Genomic DNA, 26,008 nt, shown 5'->3' on the forward strand with positions numbered 1-26,008 from the left:
GGCTTGAGAATTGCAGCATCCCCCTCAAAGGAATCAAATTCCAGACCTCTGAACATGAGTCCCAGGAGCATGAGTGGCCTGAAAGCTCTGACCACAGCCTGATATAGAGCCGTGTTTTCCGGTGGAGGCAGGAACTATTTTGTTCTCCCACATCCACCTTGACTCCCACTCCCCTCTTACCATTAGCAGACTTTGCTAAAGGCTTCTAAAACTCCTCAAGCCCCACACTGATAAAAGCCTCTTATTAGCGTCTCAGATGTGTGATTGCAGCTGATGTGTATGTGCAGCTATACTGAATAAAATGGGGAGAGCCTTTCATGGAGAGGTGCAATGCAACAATCCATTTATCTTCTATAACTATAATTGGTGTACTTTTATCTACGGGTTTAAGTAATGCACCTCACAAGGGAAGAAAAACATGGGTACTCTGCTAATTCAGTGACGGAACATTCTACCTTTTTTTTTTTTTTTTTTTTTTTTTTGCTCCTTTCTGAGAAGGAAGCTGAAGTAGAAAAGGGAAAGGCTCTGATAAAAGCCTGGAGGATGTGAGGTGTATTAGAGGAGTCAATCAGGCTACCTGTCTGTGGGCCTCTGCTAGGTGGTATGGCATGTCTCCTTCCTCCAGCGGGGCTATCCTCTCGATGTCTGCAAGGTTCAGACGCCTAAACACACAAGGAGGGGGAGACGGTTACAGCAGGAGAGCCCAGCATCTACCGCCAGCAGCAGTGATGTAAGATTTTCCACAGACCTTTTACTGGCATATGACTCGAAGTTACTGTACCTTTAATTTAAACTTGTATAAACAACAGACAAACAAAGCTGGATGAGCGCCCATGGCCTAACAAGTAAATGAAAGTGTTCTGTTACTAAATGTTTAAGACACAGATATTCCCCCGTGGCCTGATGCATCACAAAGTCTTTATCCAAGTTTTATGTTTGTCTTGTAAATCAGCCACTGGAGCCACTGTTGTTAAACTCAATGGGCAATAACTTTATCTTTATAGCCAATAAACAGATCTATAACATACTTATTCCATTTGTGGTGGAATAAAAAATAACTGTTTTGTATAAATGTTTTGAACACCCATAGTGGATTCAAGGAGCTTGTAGCTGGAACCCACCTGTGAAACCACATAGAAAACAGTGTGAAAGTCCAATTTAATTATGACTCATTTTAACAGACTTTCTATGCTTCTATGTAAGTTTATGTTTGGCATCTTCTGACCTGTGCTTAGGCCACATGCAAGAACAACTCTAGATTCAACCTATCATTTTGTCAATTAGGCTGCCAGGATCACTAAACATGAAAAATGACACAGGAATCTATAAATACAAATACACAACTCTAGTCATAATCATATTATAAATATGATTACATAACACTTCTAGATTAAAAGCAGCAGATATAAGAAATAAAACAATGTATTTGGATGTAAAGTGATTTATTCCGTCTTTTGAAGTTTTCAAATCAAGCTTTTAAGCCTTTAACTTGTTTCATATATTAATAATTACGTTTTAAGCTGTTCATAAAATGTTTTAGGGTTTACAAATACACCAGCTACTCTCTACGTCATATACAGTATAAACATAAAATTGTATTCACTGTATAGACAGATGCAAGAGGTTTAAAACAGAGTAATTCTGAATCTTACCCAGAGTGAGAGTGGAGTCGGGCGAGCTGGTAAAGGATGTCAATCTCCATGGGAGTGATCTGACCAAACTTATTGGCAGCATGAACAAACTCTTCTACAATGCAACAGAGACAGCATAAATGAATGTAACGTTAACTTCAGCAGGACTTCAGCCAGTGCAGCTTCAAGACATAAACATGAAACAGAAAGTTGGAGAGGTTAGCTGTGTCAGCAGGCTGCTATTAAACAGTATTTGCAAATACTGCTCCTTGTTGGTTTTACTGTTATGCTGCTAAACAGGATATTTAAGAAGATTTAAGGAGAAGATATTTAACCACTATTTTAACCACTAAATCACTTCTGTATGTACGTTATCTTCTTACCCTTCAGTGCATTAACTGAGCGTGCATTCTCTCTTTTATATGTGCTTTATATTCTGTACCTTTACCTGCTGAGAAGCTCTATTACCACCAAGTGGTCCCCCCCCCCCCCCCCCCCCCCCCCCCCACACACACACACACACACAAATCTTCCTGTCAGGTCCAAGGATTGCAACCTTCGGCTACAAGCCTGCTTTTCTGATCTTGAATACTACACTGATATACTCTTCTGTGATGGATAGTTGACACGTAAGTGTTTGCTTCACACCCACCCATTGATATGTTGGGCAATACATATAACAAGAGTTATTTGCAAATACTGTTCGCCCGAAGTCTGTTTCTACAAGGAGGAAAACCACAGAACAAGAGTACAGGAACAGTCTACAGTTTGCATCGCTATGGAAAACACAATTAGAAGCAGATGTGACTGACAGTATCAGTTACACAGATCTACAGTACATGAAAAGGGGGTGATCTGATAAACCAGGTTATAGATTTTCATTTACCTTTGTAAATTAGTGCTACAGTAAAAGTTCCCTGTGTGTTCGCTCACACCGCTCTGTCAAGAGAATATGATCGAACAGCTACATTTCATATCACATGAGATACACACACAACTATTTCAGTGACGTCAGGAGACCCGCTGGTGTGTGTCAGATGTACCTTTGGTAACAAGGGTGTCTCTTTGCGTGCCAGCAAGGGTGCTGTAAATCTTGCGGACCAGCTCCATGTTGTTGAGGAGGGCGTTGAAGGCATTAAAGTAGGAGAAGCTCACCATGTGGGAGGTGTTGCCTCCTGCAGCCTAGAGAAAGATCCAAAATCTGTCACTGCTTCTGTGTAAATCTTTCCCAGCCGGCTAAATGACAGAGGTTCTTTGAAATACAAAATGCTAACTACTTAACTAATAGCTAACTAGTAAATTAGTGTAACTCACTGAAACCAGATTCTCCTCTACAAAGGGAGTCAGCATGTGGTGTCTGATGGTGACCATGATGTCACTGAAGTCCAAGGCAGCAATGGCGCCACTTTTGCTCTTGTCTTTTTGTGCAAAAGCCTGGCGGGCATGCTCCAACTGCAGCTCCTGCAGCAACACACACAAGTGCAAGTTGTTAGATGACCAAAAAAAAAAAAAAAAAAACCCAAAATGTATCTCCCTTGATGAGGAGCATTGCATTACAAGTGAACGGTGAAATTAAGAAAGTATACTGATATCAGTACTAGACAGATGTTAAAGTCATCCGATGTGACAGTGTCAGACACTGGCTTTTGTAATCACCACTGTCTCTCTGGAGAATAATGGAAACCATGTCCTGAAAAGTCTGATCTCGGGGCCGAGCGGGGCGGCTGGTGAGATGGCCGGCAGGTGTGTCTGCAGGAAGATGATTCAATACGACAACCATGCAATCAGCAGTGGATGCAGGAGGAGGCTGACCCAGGGTCAACGTCTGCTGCCAAAGCTTGTCGCAAATAACCGAAGGATCACAGAGCAGCGTCGCTGCAATATTCAGCTGTTACTTCGTCTTTACACTCTGGTTCTGATAACCTAATCAGCGAATTGTTGCTGAAGATTAATTCTCACAATGTTTGCTGATTATATTGTTGAAAGGCCATGATAATACTTTGTTACCTCACAAAACATTATACTTTGTCTGCACTGATTGAAGTCCAGCCAAACACTACAAAACAACTACTAGATGGCAGAGCCAGGATTATTTGAAAAACCGTCAAATCTACACACAGACCTGTACATTGTTCTACTTGAAGTAACACTCAGTTAAAAATAATGAACTGGACATAACAGAAAAACAAGACGTAATGATGACCGATGTAAATTCAACCATGAAAAGGAATCTTTGTTGAAGCAGTGGGAAGCCCTAGTCAATTATGATAAACCACCAAGTGCTCTGAGGGATCCCACACTACAGTGGAGCCACAGCACAGCCTTCAACTCTTGGACCACCCAGCTTCTGCTTCAGACCACAGCCCTACACTCCAAACCAGGTTCCCCACTGATGGTGCTGCTGCGCCTGATTTAACAGCCCAGAAGTCTCAACAAGGAACAAGCAGTGACCAATAAGGCAAAACAACGTTAAGTGTCTTCGCGGCACACTCGGCTACTGCAAACCGCTCCTGAAGAGATCAAACACTGAAGATGCAACACCTCCAACCACAATTTGATTATTATATATAGCATCTGTTTCACTTCATGTCACTTTAATTTGCCCCTCAGCAGGACTTATTCCTGCTTTCATTCAGTATGAGGTTTGACCACATGGTCATGAGAAGAAAATTTCAGCAGAAATTAGCGCCACCAAGCACAGAATGTTCTGACAGAGCGGGAAGACTTGCTGACCAAATCCCAATGTCCAGGTTTCAACACACCACAGGTGCTTTTCCTACATCTGCCCCAAATCGCAATTCCTCAAGTCCACAAGAGGCCTCTAGCAAACTGTCCGTGGAGTCCCATAAAGTCTGCTTGAGTTACAAACTTAATAAATTACCCATAATCTGTAGTGATATGGATGAAAATATACATTAAAAAATTATTGGCTGGATAATAAACATACAGAATGGGTTCCAATCATTTGGATTAGATTTAGATTTGGATTATTGTGCAAACCTAAATGACCCATAGTTGGATTTCATCAAGGTGTGGGTTAATGTGAATATAATTTTAGCAGCTCTTGTTGAGGGAATTTCAGAACTTTTCAACCATATCCATGAGAGCTATGTCTGGCATAGGACCTGCTTATATTAAGTGCAAGTTGTCAATGTCGATACTTCTAATACATGTTCATATAAATTACAGGGATTTTATCTCCTTGCTGTCCAGCACCCTTGAAGACCTGACATGATGATGGTAAAGCCGAGGGCTCAGTCCTTAAGTCTGGAGAATGAAGATTTAGATTCAGGGAGTTATGGCAGAAGTCGTCCCATAGCTTGTGAGTTCATGATGCCCTGTCTCTATTTGTGTTGTTTTCATATAATTTTTTTTTTCACTTCAAATAGAAGTTGTAGCATGTAACAAGAAAAACGTGAAGGACAAGTCTAAAAATGAGAAAACTTTTAATCTACAGAGTTGTCATTTATCCTCTCACCTAACAAATGAGTGTATTTCCCAAAAACCTATTGCTTGAATTATTAATACTGGACTAATGTTTGTGTCTGACAAGTTATCACGTACCCAGAAAAGGTGTATTTGAGTAATGCAGCTTTGTGATTTAAATGAGTTGTGTTGATCTAACTTAACTCAGTTTAAAAAAAAAAAAAAACTGAACTCAAACGTAGTGTTTAGTTCATCAGTTCGGAATTAAAGCTCAGAGATAAAACAAATACCTGCAGAAACTGGGTGAACTCCATGTAGCTGAGGTGCTTGTTTCTGTCATGGCCGAAGTGCAGCCTGATGAACTCACAGTCCCAGTTAAAGGGAATGTGGTGATGAACTGTCGTCTGGCTAAAGATGTCACGTACATTCTCTGGAAGATTCAGACATGAGTGAGAAATAACAAGGGAAAGGAAAAAAAAAAACATGCAAGATGCAGTTGCATCCTTGTTCCACCTGTAGAAGAGCTTGTCAAAGTAGGAAACAGTCAATTTGCACTGTGAAGCTGAATAGGCTGTTTAAAGGTTTGGAGTCCATCCACAGACGTTTCTGTATAAGGACTGCTTTCAATTTCAACCACCTTTTGGACGCCCCTTTGAACAGAAAGGGTATATCAGCAAGTTCTTTATGACAGCTCACTGGCTGCTCGGCCTTGAAATTAGACTTTATAGGCTCCATAATGCAAAAAAGAAGAAACTGTGGACACGACTAATTTATTGACTACAAGCTTACAGCCCACAAGACTCAATGTTACATTCACACGTAGCCTGAGCACTCGTGTTTAAGCTACACTCCATATGCATAACATGATGCTTGATCTCCTGTAATTAAGCTGGAAGTGCATTCCCACAACAGGGTGCTGACGTTAACCACTATGTACATACCAAATGAGATGTTCCCTGTGCCAGTCTTGTCAAACAACTGAAAGGCAACTATGAACAGGGCGTCCGGGGCACACAGAACTGATTCAAAGGCCAGAAACTCCTGGAAAGAGATCAGTCTGTTTGGACAAAAAAGAAAGAACCCATTTTTGCACCTTTGACAAATGTTTTAAAAAAGCTGCAAATAACATCACAATCTATATTCAGATATACTTTGGCTTATCTGAGAAAGAAGTATTTGATCTTATCTTATCTTAGAAATGAATATTTTCTCCTAAAAAAACAGTGGGATAAATCATTAATAGTCTTACACCTACTACACACAGTTTTCCTTGGCAAGCCACTGCTCCCACTGAATTAATTAAATATTTAATCAACACCTACGTTTTGTACACAACAGCACTACTAAGGAAAATATGGGTATTCATTGCCCTTAAGATCATTTGCTGAATTAAAGGTCCAGGTGTTTGGGACAAAATCACAGTTGACTAATTAATTACACATATTTATATATTAATCATATATATCAGACTATAACTGAAATATACCAACACTACATGAGTACACACTCACAGCAGCAAATCAAATATTTTTGTGTATTTTTGTCAGACTTGCATGCTTGTGCTTGCGTAATAATTCCAATTTGTGTACTGTAGTATTGTGCTGACAGCATATAATTAACACTTTTCAAACATTCATATCTCAAACACCATAGAAATATCATGTTCGATATACAAAAAAAGAGGTAATTTTAGATCATAGAAATGTATTGGAGCTGACACTGGGAATAAAAGGTACAACCTATAAAACGCACTGGACAAATAAAGAAATAAATCTTTAATCTTTAATAACATCTTACCATAACAGAAGACTTACACAGCAACTGCCCTCATATCCACTATGGTTACTCACCCATCTTTAGTGGTGTCAGCCACACCAGCAATCAGATCCACAGTTTTAGGATTATGTTGAGGCTGTGTGTGCAGACCCAGGTAATGCTGTACAAAGTCCTTGGGGGTCATGTAATGCTCTCCATCCTTCACCACACTGGCGTGCTACAGACGAAACACACACAGAGCTGTAAATCTGGATGTTAAAGTTGGATAGACATGCAGATTTAGATTAAGAATTTTTAAGTTAGAAAGAAAAAGAAAATGATGAGGGTTTGGGATCGCTTATCTTTGTGACAATAATGTGTTCGTATTTATTTTTCCTTAACAGGAAATATGGTTCTTGGTTTGCTGGCCCTACAAAGAAGTATGTGATATCACATTCATAGGGGGAAGCTGCCTGGTGCAGTCTGCTCACTGAGCAGCTCCAGTGAAGGGTTTGGAGGTTCAGGGTCTTAGGTCCAAGGGCCTTAGGTCCAAGTTCAGCGATGGGCACCTCTCCACCCAAATTTATCCTGCTAATCTGGGGGACTTTCACAGTCCATTTATGTATACTTTAGGCCACCAAGAATCATGTAAATCTAATTTTACCATAAATCAATTCTGCTCATTGATTTGAAATAGTCGAAAAGAACCAGCTCAGCCCAGAAGGTGAACCTCAGTATAAAAGATACAAAAAACAATTCTGTACTCTCATGATACACATATCGCCCAAACCTAATTTGAATTGATAAAATACACAGCAAACAGTGATAACGGATCAATAACTATCACCTTACAAGTATTTTACTCCACTTCACTGACGCAAAACATGCACAGCCAATAGAGCAGTGTGCTAAACCTGAGACCTCAGTCAGGCTTTAAGACACAGGGTCATTTTTAGAGCCTGGATTGGATTTCAGGTTGGAACAGAGATAGCTCTGCTAAATACGAGTGCCACATGAACTGGCAACAGAAAGGCCACACTTATGGGTCTGAGCCAAGCTCAGATAGAGCATGTGATAAACAGAGAAAGAGTGTGGGAGGAGACCTTCACGCCAAGTGTTTTCAGGGCTACAATTCAATGCACTCGTCTGAATTAATGTTTTAAGTGAAAATATTAATTCCAAGCAATTTATTGCCACATTTCTGCATTACGTGATTGTGTATCCATTCACCCTCACAGTAGGCCTCAAGTAGTTCTTAATCAAATTATACAGGCAGTCAGAATGAGCTTCCAGTAATTAACTCTTCCACCTGAACATGCATCACAAATTATGCAGCTCTTTTATGGCAAAGTCAAGAAATGTGGAGGGACTCTAAGGCGACTTGTAACTCAAACAAGTCTCTACAAGTTTAAACTCTAAACAAGACCCGTGGGGGTAAACAAAGCCACACGTTATTGCCGCAAATACCGTGCCAACCTGAAAATCAAAACACACTCTACAATATACATTAAGTCAAAGAAGGGGTGATTCTCTGTTGAAGGAGATCCAAAATTAGTCGAAGCATTTGTGTGACCTTTACTGAACTATGTATCCCATTGGACACCACACAGAAACCACTCACTGACTGTAACAAATTAATAGACTTGTAATACAGTTTTTACATGTACTATTAGTGAGTTGCCATGTATGTTAATGTTTCAGATGTTATGGTTTCTGTAAGTGTCAGTCTTACCTTCAGAAAAATAGTCTTCAAGTCATGGGGGTCGGCTCTTTTTGTTGCTTGCACCTGTAAACACACAAGATGGAATTAGCTATAAAAAGGTTCATAGTCAGAATAACATGCTGTTTAGGTTTCAGCAGGCTGCTCTGCCTTATGTTAAATCAGTTCATCAGTAAAAATGGAGTTTAGACTGTCACTGTTTTGGATTTTTACGCAGTCAGCTCAGCAGGATCAGGTCCACGCGACTCTAACAACAACTACAGCAAAATACCCGTGCTGCGATCCATTCGGACTACAACATAAATCCACACCAAGCCAGATCTCTCTAAAATGCATATCTGCAACAGAGTAAAGACATTACAACTGTCTCAGCGAGGCCGGCAGAGATGCGCCTATGATAAGATGCAGGACTGAAATAAAGGGGGAGTCCGCAGCATTTTAGACAGAAGCTTTAAACCCACGCGTCCGCACAGACAAGCTGTCCTCCGTATCCGACAGCGGTACCTTCACGGCCGCTTTACTGCCTTAAAATTATTATCTGATAAGAAATATTGACGGAGTCACCTTGACCGCCATGCTGGGTCTGACGTCAGCTGCAGTGGACGAGCGCAGGCGCCGGGCATCAGGACGGCAGCGGGCATAACAGCACGGCCCAGGTCGGAGGAATATATTTAGCCCGGAATCGTCCTTTTGTGCCTGCAGGATCAGCCCTGAGCTGAAGAGCCGCTGAAAGAGACAGATGCTCCGGACCGCAGATGTGTTATGGGAGTTCCTGTCTGCTCGGGTCAAACGAGGACACCTGCAGAAATAAACAGTGCAGTGTGCAGAATAATTCGTTATGAATAAGTCCCCAGTTACATACCCAGACACACTGTATATAAGGGTTATAGCAGCTCTAGTAGACAGTGTGAGATTTGACAGCACAACCAAAAGTAGTGATCACACAATCAGTTCTCCTTGTGCCCAGTTAGACTGCTCCCAGCGTCCTGGACAACCTGCCGCAGTTCACCTGTGGATTTAGGCTGTGTCAGGGTCTTCTCTCTCTGTTGAGGTCCCTGGAGACAGCTCTTTATGACCCTTGCTGTTTGGGCTCATAATCGTGCTGCAGAATGAATTCTGCGGTGACCATCAGCCTCCCTGATAGTGTTGTGCGATGGGCAATAATCTATATAGTGACTAAAGCTTTTGTACAGTGCTGTATATGTGAGCCCCTAAACTGTGGTACATCCTGTTTTTTGTTTGTAATAGTTAATATAAATCATTTCTTGTCATATTTTTTGCATGATGCTGTTTGTTTTTTGTTCTGCTGAGCTCTTAGGTTAGTTTTTAAATTAGAGATGGTAGTATCCAACTCTTCTAAAAACAAAAACATTTAAGCCTGTAACACTTTAATGTATCTCATCATGTTTTCTCATGTCCAAACTGAATGTGACAGTGTGTCATCATTATTAACACAATATTCATCTGGCAGACACTTTTGTCCAAATCGATTTACAGTTATTCTTTATGTATTTAATGGAGCTGATTCAGACATGGGATTTTGAATTCTGCCAAAATCTTTACTGTAGGATTGACAAAACTGTTTAACCTTACAATATTGTGTTTCCTCTTTCTATTGTGGGATATTCTCATTTCTACAATTTTCAGAAAAAAAAGGGTCTAAACGTCTGTAGTTTGAAGTTCAGAGATCAAGCAGCATGTACTGCCTCCATGCAGACACAATTTGTTACCTAAGGTTTGTAAAAAGTATGGTATTGTTCAGGAAAGGGATAATCTAGTGCTGACAGTATAGTAGAGGTAGAATTACAGTGGCTTAAACATGACTGGATAGGTCATTCATTGATGCACCTGGAGGACAGAATAAGTGAGGTTGGGATGATAGCACTGCATTACCTGCGCTCAGAGGGATGTTCAGAATTGCACTTTCCCCCAAGAGTCAATTTCTGTTTACTATATTGAGATATCTCTGCAGCCGAAGAGAACCACTTTCTGAATGACACGTTTCTTTATTCTTCTGTTCAAATCAGGCTTTGTTTTTTTTTGTCTTGTTTGGCTCACATTTTTAGAACAATCATCAGATGGTTGTATTGTACAAGTTCCCTTTCAAATACTCAAGTTTTACTTGATTTTGCATTAAGCAAAAACAATGATGTACAATAACAAACACAATTCAGGTTTATAGTTTCATATATTAGGTGTCAAATAGGCTATAACTGTAGCTTAACCATACTTTTCTTTTAATGACCACTATGTCCCTAGTCTTGAGTGCTCTCAGTTGTGAAAATGTAATATGGCAATCCTGATGCTGTATTTACAGTGGATTAGTGTTTAGCACTGTTGCCTCACAACATGAAGGTTCCTAGTTTATAACCCATCAGGGACCTTTCTGTGTGGAGTTTGCATGTTCTCCCTGTGCTTGTGTGACTCTAAATTGCCCATAGGAGTGAGTGTGAGTGGGTGAGGATGTTTGTCTCTATGTGGCCCTGCGATGGACTGGTGACCTGTCCAGGGTGTACCCCTGCCTTCCACCCAAAGAGAGCTGGGATAGGCTCCAGCAGATCCCTGGGACCCTGTTTAGGAATAAGTGTGTATAGAAGATGAATGATGCTGCATTTTTGAGAGCTTGAGTGATACAGCATTAAAGCATTAATTAATTTTTAAAAATCAATTAATTATACATCAACTAATATTCTATTTTTGAATACAATAAACCACTATTTTGACATTAATCCCTTAAAAAACTATAACATAATCTACTTAATGGGGTGTTTTATTATAGCAAAATTATTCGGGCTCTAGAACTTCTATTTTTTATATAAAGTAATGTAATTAGCTCTAACTTTTAGTGTAGTTTATTAGTGGTTTAATCATATTTGTCTAAAAAAAGCTAAAAAGAATATGTGATTACATACATAAATAATACATTACATATACATATATGTAATGTATTATTTGAATATGTGATAAACACATTACATAACAATGCAATTAATATGAATAATATGAATACGAATATGAATACATTACATTCAAAATAATGAATTTTTAACATATGTGTGTATGTGTAAAAATGTAGTTTTAAGAGTGAACCAGCAGATCACGCTTTTATTCACATAATTTTGTTAAAATGTTAAAATTGATCATTTTAAAGGTCGTTTTATTAAAATATTTATAAAAATCCTCAGGTGCCGTTAAAAAATACTATTTCCTGTTTTAACGGAAACTCGAGGACCCGGAAGTTGTCGTGATTCCGCGGGTCTTTTGGGACGACGCTGCTCTGGGTAACAGTGTGCAGAAATGGCGGGTAAGTGTCGTCAGGTTTTCATGTTTCTCTTCTCTTGTCTTCATTTTCATACGTGTTAGCCGACACATGGACGTCAGGGCTGCGTTAAGGCCCAAAGGCAGTAAGTTGGCAAGTGAAGCTAGCTAATGTTATATTCCGAAGCAGCCGTTGGGCCTGCTAACGGGGTTAGCATGCTCTCAGTCACAACATGCTGTTTGTTTGTTTTCTTTGTTTATTTATTTGTTTGTTTATTTACGGCTTGGATTTCGCTGAATGTGTGCTTTGTGTGTAAGAACGGGTGCTGACATAGTTAGTTCAGTTTGTTTCGATGCGTTTTTCACGTAACAAACCGTTAGCTTCGTGTGCTAATAACCGGTGTTAGCCCCTATTTGGCAGAAAGACCTGACTCTATCCAAACTATAGCTTTGCTACATTCATCCGTAACATTAGTGCATTTTAACAGAGAACTGCACTAAAGACTGACATTTTCAATGTTCTGACTCGCAGCGAAAATGGCCAGAACCCAGGATCTGTAGTTTGCATCAGGTTGTTGAGGAGTCAAAGACACCAGCAGAGTTGACTTTAATGAATTTAGCTTCTTCCCTATGAGGTGAAATGTTGTGTTAGGTCATTATGGACTCCTTATGTTCCATTCTGCATGTTTCTGATGAAGGAATAGTCAATCACCAGAAATTGAGTTGACAACTATAATTATTTGACAATCACTTAATCATAAGATTATATATTCTGTCTCTCTGTTTCCACCTTCTCCTCTATGAGGATTTGCTTCTGAGACTTTTGTCTGTTTGTGTGTGTTTGGTTTTGGAGTGCTAATTGAATAATATGAAACTCCCATGTAACAGCAGAGATTAGAGGAGTTTCAGAACATCTAGCAAATCAATTTCCAGTGCTTTTTAAATTAGGCTGAATCTACAGTGTATAAATTACCTGTATACAACAGGCATTTATGGCTTCACTACAGCACTTCTTCATGTCACAGTCAGCTGTTTGTTCAGCTCTTTATTTGTATCAGTCTATGGTTATATTTTCTGATCCTGTTAGTTTTAGGATGCTATCCAGCTGCTAGAGGTCTGCATTTCTTTAAGCTGTTGGAAAATTAATAATTTTAATTTGCAGGAAAACTGCCACTATACAGCAAAGAAACAGATCAGTTAATCTCTCAAGTAGGACTGCAACTAACAGCTGTTTTCATCACTGATTAAATAACTGGTTATTGTGTCGACTAATTGGTTTCTTTACAAAATGTAAGAAATTTGTAATATATAATTAAACAAAAAGGCTATTATTATATTTAGTTGTGTATTGTCTAACCAGCATCCAAAGTCTAAAGATATCAAATCTTTTAGTTTTAAAAAACTAAAAGTTACAGTAGTTACAGGTTCTTTTTCTCTCAATTGCCATTTAATAATCAAATTATTGATTGACCTCTTTAAAAATGTCTTAGCACATTAATTTATGCTTTTATTTTTGTTTCCACAGGAGCAAGTACAATGGAGAAAAAGCTGGCCGAATACAAGTGTGACACCAATGACGCTATATGCTTGAAGCTTGGTATGTTTATTTTTGCTTAATTTTATGTATTGTAAGTGAACATGGTAATATAGGTATAGGTTCTCTTCTGTTATGTTTTATGCTATGTTGTTAGAATTTTTTACTTTTACTAATTGAACCCTGTCTTTATTTCTCTCAGTGCGTTTCCCAGAAGATGTTGATGATGATGGCACTACCTTCCACCCAGAGTACAGCCACCAAACTTTTGGAGATGAGTGAGTAGTTATTTTTTGTTTTACTTTTCATTGTTACTTTGCTTTATTGGTTATGATAAGACAGCAATTATTACACACCCCGTACAAAGGAAGAAATGTAGTTATTTAGCATATTTTGTAATTTGGTGCTATTTTACATTCAGAAATGTTCGGCCAGAAAATGATACCCCATGAAACTCCCTGTAAAACCATAAATTGTCATTTTTATATTTGGTTAAACAAATTAGATGTGTTATATTAATAAGTGAGGTTTATATTGTTTTGGTAGGTGTGTTTTATGACATGTGATCTTATTTCACTTTTAGAAAGAAATTCAATACGCATATTTCCCAAAAGGTCAAACTACTCCTTTACCTCACAGACAGTCTTTTTAAAAAGCTCTTGCGCTTTCTTCAAATTATGTATTCGAATGTCATCAGACAGCAGGTTTCAGTTTGATTCTGTAACCTCTTAGCTCCAAACCAGTCTGTGACCTTTAAGCACCTGCTTTTTCCTGCATCTCAGTGATTCCACTGACTTTTCCATTTATTGAACTGCCATTAAGCCTCTAATCCTTGGAACAAGTATCAAATCCAACTCAATTCTTTATCGTATTACAATTTATGTGTTATCAATTGTTCTTCTGTGTTCCCTGATAGAGAACATTAAATGAAGTTTGTAATGTCAGAGAAACGAAAGAGAACATGAATAGTCTCATATCTTGCATGTTCCTTAATGTGATTCATTAAAGCTATTGCCAGTGAACCTGAGCAGGACTACATTATTGGCAGTGACACCTGTGTCTGTGTGTAGGCTTATGCTATGCTCTAAATTGCATTTCCAAATTAGTTGAAACTAGGATTGGTTATTTTTGCACTTGCTGCAATCAGCTCAAAGGGAACTCAGTAATTGGGGCATTAATTATTTCAGCAAGCGTAATTGCTAGTAGAGCTCAATCACACAGTTGCATAATGATGAAATCTATTTTGCTATAAACTGCCAGTGATGTGGTGGTGAGAAAAACAATGCAACGCAGTGAAATAAGTGGCCAGACCTACAGTAAACATTTATCATTCACTGCAGGTGTGTATTTAATACATTTTATTAAATAAGAATAATCAAATGTTTGTTATTGTCCTACTGACATGAATTTATCCTAGACCGCATATTACATAAAATGGCAATTTAATTGTTTTCCCCTGCTGCACATGACTGCCCTATTTAGAATTGTGTGCTAAGATTTATAATGATTTTAATCACTTTGTCTACAGTGAGGTTGCTTTTGGATACAAAGGTCTTCAGATACAGCTGTTCTATACTGCAGGAAACCTGAGCACCCTCTTCAAAGTGAAATATTCCTCAACAGTCACTGAGATGTTTGATTGTGTGGAGGTAAGACATGCATTTCTTTATTTTTTTATGTATATGTTCTGACATCTTTCAATGTGACTTAGTGTTTTGGCAGGATTGCTAATCTTTAAGCTTGTGTTAGCCATTTTCTAGTGTTATTGTGATATATTAACCGTATTGCGCTGATTGTCAGCAACAGAAACTACCAGTATAGGCTAATTATGCCCAAAAGATCAACAAATATCAAGGTGTAAGGTGAAATATAAGTACTATAAGTAATATAAGTAATATGCACATAGTCCAAACATGTCTGAAGATAAGGAAGTTTGAAAATGTGCTGCATTGCAGAAATTACATCACAGTAATCAAGTCTGTCATGAGGTTAGCAACCAGAGATTATGTGCAATAGACCATTGTTGGCATTGTACATCAAAGTGGAAAATGGTGGTATGGGTTGACATCAGACTTGGCATAAACACACTAACTCCACCATGCAGCCTTGAAAGTAGTTTTACTCCATCCACTGTGTTAAAAATCAACAGCCCAGTTAACCGTTATGCACATGCTGTACCTCCATTAGTCGAGTGTGGTGTGCTTGATAAAGCATTGTCTTTACGGTATCCATCTGTATTGACGTCCAGTGGGTCTAATTAAACCCATGTAGACTATCCCTGTCAGCTGATCAGTTTCAGATCTGTCACCTGTGAAAACAGGGTCATAAAAGTGATCTGATACTGCAAAAAATGAGTTCAAAGTCGCAGAGAACAGAGTTGAATGTTTGCAGAACATGTTTCAAACCTTTTTTTTGGTACAAAATTGTAACGCTGAAAAGAATAAAGCAACATTTTCAGACATTAAAATTTTGCTTTCTAATGGTTTAAAGTTTTAAAACCAGTTTTTTAATGTGTGGACCTTTTTTTATATATTTTAGGGCATTTTTGCCTGTTAAGACAGTGTCAGAATGAGCAGATCTGAAACTGGAAAAAGTGAGTTGAATGTTTGCAAAGCAAGTTTTAAAACTTGAAGAGACTGCTTTGTAACACTGAAAAGAATGAAGGAATTTATTACAAAGGTTTGAATCAGTTTAGAAACCAAAATTTGAACATTCAAAATATATTTTCAATCATTCAAATCCTAGTTTTCAGTGTTGCTAATTGTGGCCTTGACCTCATTATTTTCACCTCATATATATTCTCTCTGGATGGTGACATTATTTCTGTAAGAAATCCCCTGTTTTCTTAATCTAAATCTTATCCCTTCATGGTCCCAGTGCCAGTACACTAATCTCTTCTATCAGAAGAAAAGGTTTTTAAATGGTTTTGTATGTGGGTCCTAATATGAGACCTTGATTTCTAAAAGTTTGAGTGAATCAGCAGGAGGAGTAATGTGTCATGGTTGGATTTCTTCACATATATTACCAGGAGTCACTAGTTGTTCAAGGTGTTGACAGTCACAATCTTTGAGGTACAATATCTGATCTTTAATATGTTTAGATAAATTTGTTTAAATTAAGACTTGTCATTTATGTAGTGATTAGTTTATTTATCATTAAGATAACTTATAGCAGTTAGTTTCAGCATTCACTGGAAGTTTCTGCTTTTTTAATTTAGTTGCCAGACACAGAAATTTACGTACAAACAGCCAATATTGGGACAAAAACGGACAGTAAAGCAAAATGCCTCTTCTGGTTTCTCCTTCTCTGAGACTTCACAAAAAGCCACTGGCAGCTATGAACATTTCCTGAAGCTGTCAATGCAGCAAACATGCAGAGTGAATACAAGAATTAGCCAAGACCCCTACTGAGATCAGATGATTCAAGTCTGGGACATCTGTCCTGTCTGGGGACAGTAGGGGGGCCCAGTACTAGAAATGTGGCCTTTGACCAGTGGCAGTGGGTGCAACAGTGCAAAATATAAACTCAGGATTGGGTGTTTCTGTAGATACACTCAAATTATAATTGATCCTAGATAACAGTGATGATTCCTTCCAATAGGTGAGATAAACTCCACATCCCTGCCAGCTTATAAAAAAAATGCTATGGCAACCAAGTCACTGTTTCTAAACATAAAGAGAGCAATTACACTCATAGGGAACATGGTCTGAAGCTGATATTCAAACTGAAATGTGATGGCTGGCTCTCGGTCTATGTGTGCCACCACTTAGTGTTCAGCGTTGACCCCTGAGTGTTCACCTTGTTAAGGGTTTGAGTGCAGCTGGTGTAGAGGCAGTGAGGGGAGCAGCAGAGTTCAGGCTGCATCTGAAGAGTGTTTGTCTGAGTGCATGTGGACGGTCGGGGTGCGCTGCAGCTGGTGAAAGAAGAGAGCGAGAGACGAGGAGAGGCAGAGATGGAGTTTATGCAGCTGTCATGTTTATACAAGACTCGTCAAAAATCACCTTCTCCCCTTTGAATCAGCCAAAAACACCATGCTGCTGGATTTCTCACAGAACATGCTGATATTAGTGTCAAACCTTTTGTACATGCACATGGAACTGGAGGAAAACTCTGAATGCTTGTTATATGTAGTTGCTTATATTCATTTACAATCCAAATTTGCCCCCAGCCTGAAAAATTAAATTGATACTTCATGATAAATATAATCTCAAATGTGGTCTTTGGAGTGTATTAAAGAGATCAAATAATACCAACACAACAAATTAGATAGTTTGTACTCCCTTTGTGCTTATTGTTAGAAATCAAAGACATTAACAAAATGTTCTAAAGGTACATTGTTAAGTTATATTCATGCCAAACTAAAGCATCTATTCTGGAAGGCTGTGCAATTTAGTGTCTAGTATGTAGGAGAGTGCCCGGGACAAAAGGACTTGTTTGTCCATGGCCTTTTAAGTATGCTCCTTGTTCCTTAGAAATGTGGCTGAACAATTACAATAGTTAAGAGGCATTCAGCTGCAGGTGCATTACTTCCAGTTAGATATTAGCTGATGTCTGAAAGGGGGGAAATTAGCAGTATGTTGTATTAGCCTTTTGTAGTGCATTTTGCTCAGACCTTCTTCATTTCCCAGTTTTCAATGCTGAGCAGCAAGGGTCTCTGTGCCGAAATAATGCCCATCACACATGTAAATGGTGTGAAAGGGCTGCTTAGCAAAGTGTTCTCATGTCAATCCTTGTGGAAATAGATACAATGCAAACATTACAGCTGAACTAACCACACGTTGCACTGAGTAAAAAGTCTGAGGGTAGGGCCTCTTTGTCTCCGGAGCTCTTTGAAATTGCAGGGGCAAATTCATTTGATTGGGTTCACTTGGCAGGATTAGAGGAGAGGCCTCTATTATGGATGTCCAAAGGTTTGTTAAGTTGAGATCAATTCATAAGATTTTATTTCCCAGTGAGAAGCAGAAAATGCGTTTTATTGTGGCAACTTCATCACATATTCATGGTTTAACATAAGTAGTAAATGTACTGATTTAAGTGGTCTTTTCAGCAGGGAGGGGTGAGGGTGCTGCTGTGGTCTCTGCTCAGCTGACAGTTTTAATTGCCTAATGGTTTTCTTTTCATTGGCACAAAACATGTATGCTTCCACTTTATTTCATGGGCTATTTTGTACTTTTTTGCAGTTTCTCCTAAATTAAGAACAACAATTTCTATGAACATGAAATATGTGTATACAACACAAAATATGTTTCATATTTTTTAATTAGTTTAGACTGGTCACATTTGATGGAAATGTGTCTTAAAAACACAAGCTAGATTGTCCTTACTAAATTAATTCACATTGTGATATCTAGCCTGATGATGTTGAAGGGAAGATCCGGGAAATCGTTCCTGCTGGGTTCACCTGCAACACTGATGACTTTGTGTCACTGCTGGAAAAGGAGGCCAATTTCAAGCCCTTCGGCACCCTGCTTCACTCATACACAGTCCATAGTGAGGAGGCAGGAGAACTCACGTACCAGATTCACAAGGTACAAACATCTTTTACTGCCTTGCCAAAACAAACCAGGAAGCATTTAAGTTTTAATATCAGATTTTACCAGTTCTACTGTTTCTAATCAGACTGCAGGAACAAGCTTTAAGTCTCATTTCAGACATTTGATTTTCCCGTACCTGCCCCAGGCTAATATCACCTGCCCGGGATTCCAAGAGTACCATGAGCGCCTGCAGACCTTCCTCATGTGGTTCATTGAGACTGCCAGTTTCATCGATGCAGACGACGATCGTTGGGACTTCTTTCTTGTGTGAGTACCCTCCTTAATTGACATCGAACCCCCCGCCACCCCTTTTGCATCCACCCCTACACTAAAGCCTTTATTGTGTCATTGAAAAACAAAGCCCCCCTTTGAGGCGCTTGTGACCAATTACCAGGCCAGTTTGATTATATTTCTCCCATAGGAGAATTGTTGATCAGGCAAGAGCTTCCTTTGTACCAAAAGCCCTTTTCAGATTTTTCAGGGGCAAGAGCTGAATTGAATACTGTTGTCTTTTGAAACACTGAACAATGTCTTAACAGTAAAAAGAGCCTCTGCCAGTGTTTTCTTTACCATGGCACCTATTAATACTGACAATGGGGAAAATGGACTGAAGTGATTTGGAGGAGCTCAGTCCCTCCTTCAGCCCCTTCTCTTGCTCTAAGTTGCAGTACTCCAATTAAGTGCATAATGTATTCAGGTTGTAGCAGGTGTACCAATCGGAGCCTGGCTGCTCTAACATGCTGATGATTTGGGGAGGGGGGGGTTTAGCAGAGTGGCTAAAATGGACACTGCATGGGAGTGTGCCTGTAATTGACCTGTTTGCCATTGTGTTTTATCTGCAGATTTGAAAAGTACAATAAAGATGGGGAGACTCACTACGCAACTGTTGGCTACATGACAGTTTATAATTACTACGTGTACCCAGACAAAACGCGACCACGTGTAAGGTAATTGCTGGGGCAGCACGTGCCTTCCCATTCTTTTGTATGAAAAAGGAGTGGAAAATTATACATTTCTTTATCCTCTTCCCAAAGAGCCCAAATTACTGGCTTATATAGCCAACCATTCAACCAGATTTTGTTTCACTACTGAACCAGGGTGAATTGTATCTGAAAACAACTTTATGGATAAGCTTTTGATGTGATTTGATTTGTTGCATTGATGGATCAGTATAACAATCTATTATTTCCTGTTTTCAATCAAAGGATTTCTGTTTCTGCTCCCAATAAGTGCTCAGATGCTACAGAAATTTGTCTTTTAAGTAAATGTGAACAAAACTTCCTTGTTGATTTTATGTTTGTGTCTCTATCTGCCCTTCAACTAAATAGCCAAATGCTGATCCTGCCTCCATTCCAAGGAGAGGGTCATGGAGCTCAGCTTCTGGAGGCGGTACATAGATTTTATTGTAGCCTGCCCAAAGTGCAAGACATCACAGGTGAGCGTCTGAATTTATTTAAAAATGCCACCGACTGCGTTAAAAAGGCATAGATAAACATTTAATCTAAGATCCTCATTTCACCCACGAACAGTTTAAATGGATCCAGGGGTGAGTTAATTTGTATACCATATTGTGCTGAGGCTCTATTGAAACTGGTTGGATCAAAATAGTCACCTTGCATGGAGAAAGGATGAATATTAAAGACACATTCCAGCTCTTTTAGTTTTAACAAAGAATCCTTTTCCAGAGAAAGGTTTCACATGTAGTAGTTAAATAGCAAAATTGTCATATTAATGGTTAATCTGACCTTAAGTCATTTTTTTTTTTTTGTGTGTAAATAATTTAAGTCTTAAACATTTGAAGTGTGTCAATTTTTGACATTGTTGTAGACACACAAATCCTTTTCCTGATTCCTCAACACACATACACACAGTATACAAACCGACTGTAGCAATAAAATATATTGACACAAACCATGTGTGTTAAGTTTTTTCTAAATGATTCACAGCTTACGTGTGATCAACAGTCTTCACTTGTATTCTGATGTGTATTTCCAGCTGAAGACCCTTCTGAGAACTATGTGAAGCTGAGAGACTACGTGCTGGTCAAACTTTGTCAAGGCCTGCCATCCTTTGCTGCAGACAAGCTGCACCTCGGCTTTTCAGCCGACATGGTCAATGAAGCACAGGACAAGTTAAAAATTAACAAGGTGCCATATGAGGCTGCTACTAATGATTACATTTATTAATATTTTTCTGTGTATAGTTGAGTCTGTAAAGGTCAGAAAATATTAGAAAATGACTAACTGGTGTTAGAGAGATCCTGGTTTTATCCGACCAACAGTGCCATACAATACCATACTCAAATGTAAGAAGTTGAAACTACTAAATGTTTGGCATTTTTGCTTGAATTAAATAGTTAATAATGAGAATTGGTGTAATTGAATATCTGATGGTGAAAGATGCCCAGTTTTAGCCACACATTATGGGGGAGCATCAATGTTGGGACAGCACAATTATCTAAAGCACAAATGTTTTGGGAAGTAACCCTGCAGTGTGTACGCATGTGCAACATTGTGGGTTCAGTACCCAATAATACGAACTTGGTATGACAAGGTTGAGCATGTTGTCAGAAGATGAGCTGGTCTAAGGTTTGCAAAAATGAACTTGTTTTTTAGATTCAGACCAGCAGCTCTGATGTTTAAGTCCTAATTATAAATGAGCATGTATACTTTGTGATATCTCCTTGTGTATTTGTGAAACCTGAAATGTGTGTTGTATATAAAGGGCTGTTGCCTTCTTTCAGTACTTTCAGGATTCCTATGTTTAGAAACTCCTTTTGCTGTTTTGACCTCAATACTTAATTCAGAGATGACCATTATGCTGAAAGGTGTTAGATTCCCTTTGAGACATGCTGGCATACATAAAAATACTTGAATGAAAAATAATTTTAATGATGTGATGATTTTTATTTTCTCCAACAGAAACATGCAAGGCGAGTTTATGAAATCCTGCGTCTGAGAGCCACAGACATGAGCGATGAAGAAAAAGCACGAGAGTACCGTTTGGAGGTGAAGAAGCGGCTATTTGGACCATACAGGGTGAGGCTTTAATCATTACAGATTGAGATAAGTGTGGTTTATGTGTCTGGGGAGTTTCAAAACATGAATGCAGAATAACATTAAGAAATTTCCTTATGAATCTGAATAAATCTGAATGTCAACTTGTGTCTGTGTTTCTGTCAAATAAGAATGCAGTGTGCACTCTTCTACCTTTTGTTAGCGTAACATTACCGTCGTTCAGTGTAGGAAGCAAAATGGCGAACATACAGCATACACTTTCTCAACTTACAGCTCCGTTTTGTCACTGTTTATTATGTTACCTTTTTAGAAGCAGAAAAATTGATCTTCAGTCCTGTGAAAATTGATAGATTACTAGTGCTGTATTGTTAGAGCCACAATGGGACTCACCAGGCGTCTGGTGGTTTTTCTGCTGCTGGAGCTTTTTTCTATTCAGGCACATGTCATTAGTCAGGATTTGCATTTCTTTGGGAGAAATAATTTTCATGAAAGTGTTTGAAGCACTTTGTCAAAAAAAAAAAAAAAAAGCTGCTATTCACCGTTCTGTAGCTTTACTATTACAGTGCTTTTTGAACTTCATCAGGAAAACAGAGTAATTTTATCAAATTATTTTTTTGTTATTTTCTCATGTTTTTCTGGGCAAGTATGCTTTTGAGTTTGAGAGAGAAAGTGTAACAGACTGAAGCTTGGTGAACAAAATATCATAAGCTTTTCTGATTCTGTTTGACCAGACTTGACAGTGGGAAGTACTGAATAGATCTGTGTGCACTATTATAACACTCTACATCCTGTTTGCTCGTGACATTTTATGTTTGAGCTGCTCACCGAGACTCTGCATACTAGCCATTAGAAAATTTTGCTGTCAGCAGAGTAACCGCATGTCTCAAAAAAAAAAGGCAAAGTCTGACACGGAAAAGACCCGTGTGGTGAAGAGGGAAGCTGGAATTCCTTGAGAGAGTGGCAAGGAAAGATCTGGTGGCCAGATGCAGACTGTTTTCCCTTCCCTGGGGAGATTTAGCTTGTAGTTGGTTGAATGGCAGAGGCTGCTGTTCTGTGAATGTGAGGGGGATTATACATTACTGCTCTTTCCCTTTATTCCCCAGTGAGCATGGCTATGTGCATGTACGTGCAGGTTTTTCACACAACAGATTGCTCTGGACTAAGTGAACGTGTACTACTCCAATCGTGTGCAGACCTTTTCACTATTCTGATTCCACTTGTGACATTTGCGCTACTTTTTAATCAATCACATTTTGATGAAAGGTATTCACAATATAACCACTGGCTTGAATGTTTTTCAATGCTCTCTAGATAAGTAGTAAGTTGTTCATAATGTGTTTTGCCAAGTAGGTTGTCTGGTATATATCATCTCTGTTACTTTTACTTAAGATTATTTGTGATGTGACTGTGGATTGTGCTGCTGGAGGCAGTTTAGTCCATTTCATAGTGTTTTAGTTAGCACCATCAGACCTGTAGCAAATGCTGTTGCTGCTGCTACTGACTCGTCGTCATTCGCCGTGACCATTGCATTGCATTGTTTGTGTTATGTATGTATTGAAAAGCTTCAAATTTGATTTGGTGAAACCCTGTAACTGTCACAGTATTTATTCTTCAGAATGAAAATAAGAGTATAACAGGCATGATAGTACGATGATCATATCCACATTCATGCAAAAACACCAGTGAAAGCTTCACAAAATCAGTAATTAAAGTGGAGACAGGAAATTTCTTACCACATATTGTTAATTAGTGTTTCACTAAATAGTCAAACTTGTTTAATGACATTGTTGATATGCTGTTTATGTTGCACAGAAAAATCAGCGTGAGCTGGCAAAGATGAGAAAGTGCCTGCGACCGGAGGAGCTGGTGTCCCATATGAATCAGATGGACACTCGGACGCAACATGAGGAGCTGGAGAAGAGTTATCAGGTTGTTGTGGAAGACTATAGGAGAATCATTGAGAGGCTTGCGACGCAGGCCTGATCGGACTTAAATGCTGGTGGCCTGTAGCCCACCGTCTCCAGGTGTTCAACTCTGTCTGTACAAAGTCCACATCACCACAGACTTTAGCTGCGAGCCAGAGGGAGACTCTCCTGACGTAACAAATTCAGTTTTAAATGGAGTGTTACAAATGTATAGTAACTAGCGTAGCAGTATTAGGCTGCGGTGGGAAAGGCGTCTGATGTTGATACAGTAGAGGAGGACAGTACTGCGGCTGAAGGGAGGGGCTTCCTGTTTGTCTCACGTGTTTTTTCACATTGTGAGAGATTAAATGATCCCTTATATTTCACAGGTGATAGCAAGTCAGCTAACCTGCAGTGAAACCTGCTTCTTCACCATCATAGACATTTTTAAAGATCCCCCCCCCCACAAAACAGTTCTCGATGTGTATGTTCAAAGCACTTCATACTGAAAATTAAACAGTGGGTTTTGTATGTTGCTCAAATTGTGTGATTCTTATTGTAAAGGAGAAAAAAAACTGGGCAGTTTAGTATATTTTGTCAATTAGGTAAATTTTAGCAACAATACTAACTCAGATTTTTAGAATTAGAAAACCACACAAAAGCCAAACACTGTAAAAAATAATAAAAATGTAAACATAAAATATGCTTCTTGAGGATTTTGCATACTTAAGACCACACCACCACAGCTATATAATAGGTTCGACTCATGACAAAAAAAGTCTCCAAACGTGCTAGGAGTTTTTTTTTGTTTTTGTTTTTGTTTTGTTTTTTTGTTTGTTTTTTTTTTTTTAAATATGCCCACAAATTTTCATATCAATCTGTCAGACAATTGTTGAGATTTTGTGATCTGGACCAATGTGGTGGACTGACTGACATGCTGTCCATAGAGTCATGCTGCTACCAACAGAGTCATGGCCGGATTAACCTCGTAGGAGCACAGAGGCCAAAGTTTTTCCTCAGGCATCCAGAAACCGACCAGCACTTGGGATCAAATGGTTAGTTGAGCAGTCAAGTATGAGCCTGACTACTATAGTAATACCTGTTACTGCCAACACCCCAAACACAGTTTGGCACAATAGAGGGAAGTAACTAAGTAGTTTTACTCAAGTACTTTAAGTGCAATTTTGTATTTTAGTTGAGAAGCTTAATTATATGCTACTTTATGCTTCTAATGCACTAGTTTAAAATGTTTAGTACATAATATTGCAGTATGGAACCCAGCTGGCCTGATTAATGCATTTCTGAGTATGTGTTTTATATATTTTTTATCCATTTTAGGGATGTAAAAGTGTCCAGACACCCTCTTGTGGCTAATGCAACTTCTGATTGGCACTGATGTTGAGTGTTACACTAATGAGTATTATGGTTTTCAATTGAAAACCTTTGTGCCACTGTATTGCCCCTGCTTGTGCAGATCACTGTGATGAATACGCTCATATGATACTTTAGTGCACTGTCGCTAAATGAAGGCTGCCAGGTCAATTTTCAATTTTTTCTCCTTCCACTTGAAACAAGACAAAACCTTGGAACCCTTCAAATCTCTAATTCAGATTGATTGAATCCACTCATGGCCACAAGGGGCCTCATCTCACTGTAGTTTTCTCTGCTTTTTCTGCAGAGTGCACATTTTCTATTGCACTGCACGAGCTCATGTGACTGACCTGCTAGTGGGAAGTGGCATTACTGTTTATGTGCTGTCTCATTAATTCCACTAGCAGAACATGATTGTTTAATAGAGCAGTTGCCAGTGTTTTGTGCAGCATGTTGATTCACAGACTGCAGCATTCACATGTCTGGTGGACACAGAAAAAAGCCCAGTGTGGCTATGGTTTGTTTGGATGATCTGCAGGCCTCTCTGCTGTTGTCAGAAGGTTGTGAAAGCCCTTTTGCCCCTTCAGACCCTCACAGTTGAGCTTACAGAAGCTTAATTATTCCCCATACAGTTCACACACTGAGTCTATCATGGGCCTTCGTCTTCCTTTGCACCTGTCTGCAAATACTGAAAAGTGTAAGGAAAAAGGTTGACATTTGGGGAAATACACTTCTTTCTTGCCTAGCTTAAGACTGGTTGCCTGGCAACCAGTTGAGTCCCATCTAAGAAATATTCAGGCACCTGTGAAATGGCAGTTTCAGTTTTTCACTTCAGTTTTTGCATGTATGGGTTAATCA

General features: G+C 39.0%; 2 protein-coding genes across 3 annotated transcripts in view; one reads left to right on the top strand and one right to left on the bottom strand.

The window, feature by feature from the left end:
• Positions 1–9,310, bottom strand: part of LOC113122911 (calcium-binding mitochondrial carrier protein Aralar1) — a 17,297-nt gene extending 7,987 nt beyond the window's left edge. The window contains exons 1-9 of one of the 2 annotated variants that reach the window (XM_026294573.1): positions 9,097–9,310; positions 8,545–8,598; positions 6,908–7,050; positions 5,999–6,114; positions 5,348–5,487; positions 2,946–3,092; positions 2,675–2,813; positions 1,653–1,746; positions 578–662 (exon numbers count right to left, since the gene is read on the bottom strand). In XM_026294573.1, the coding sequence (XP_026150358.1) occupies positions 578–662; positions 1,653–1,746; positions 2,675–2,813; positions 2,946–3,092; positions 5,348–5,487; positions 5,999–6,114; positions 6,908–7,050; positions 8,545–8,598; positions 9,097–9,108 (930 nt within the window). In that variant the 5' untranslated portion in view covers positions 9,109–9,310. The other variant, XM_026294574.1, reaches the window with a different exon arrangement.
• A 2,441-nt stretch (positions 9,311–11,751) lies between these two features.
• Positions 11,752–24,321, top strand: hat1 (histone acetyltransferase 1). The gene is made up of 11 exons (XM_026296346.1): positions 11,752–11,836; positions 13,316–13,387; positions 13,527–13,602; positions 14,853–14,973; positions 18,676–18,852; positions 19,004–19,125; positions 19,701–19,805; positions 20,187–20,293; positions 20,854–21,005; positions 21,780–21,896; positions 23,688–24,321. Exons 1-11 carry the CDS (start codon positions 11,830–11,832, stop codon positions 23,856–23,858), a joined length of 1,227 nt encoding a protein of 408 aa, XP_026152131.1. The 5' UTR covers positions 11,752–11,829; the 3' UTR covers positions 23,859–24,321.
• The last annotated feature ends 1,687 nt before the right edge of the window (positions 24,322–26,008 follow it).

This window comes from Mastacembelus armatus, chromosome 21, assembly GCF_900324485.2.
Source record: "Mastacembelus armatus chromosome 21, fMasArm1.2, whole genome shotgun sequence".
Lineage (NCBI taxonomy): Eukaryota > Metazoa > Chordata > Actinopteri > Synbranchiformes > Mastacembelidae > Mastacembelus > Mastacembelus armatus.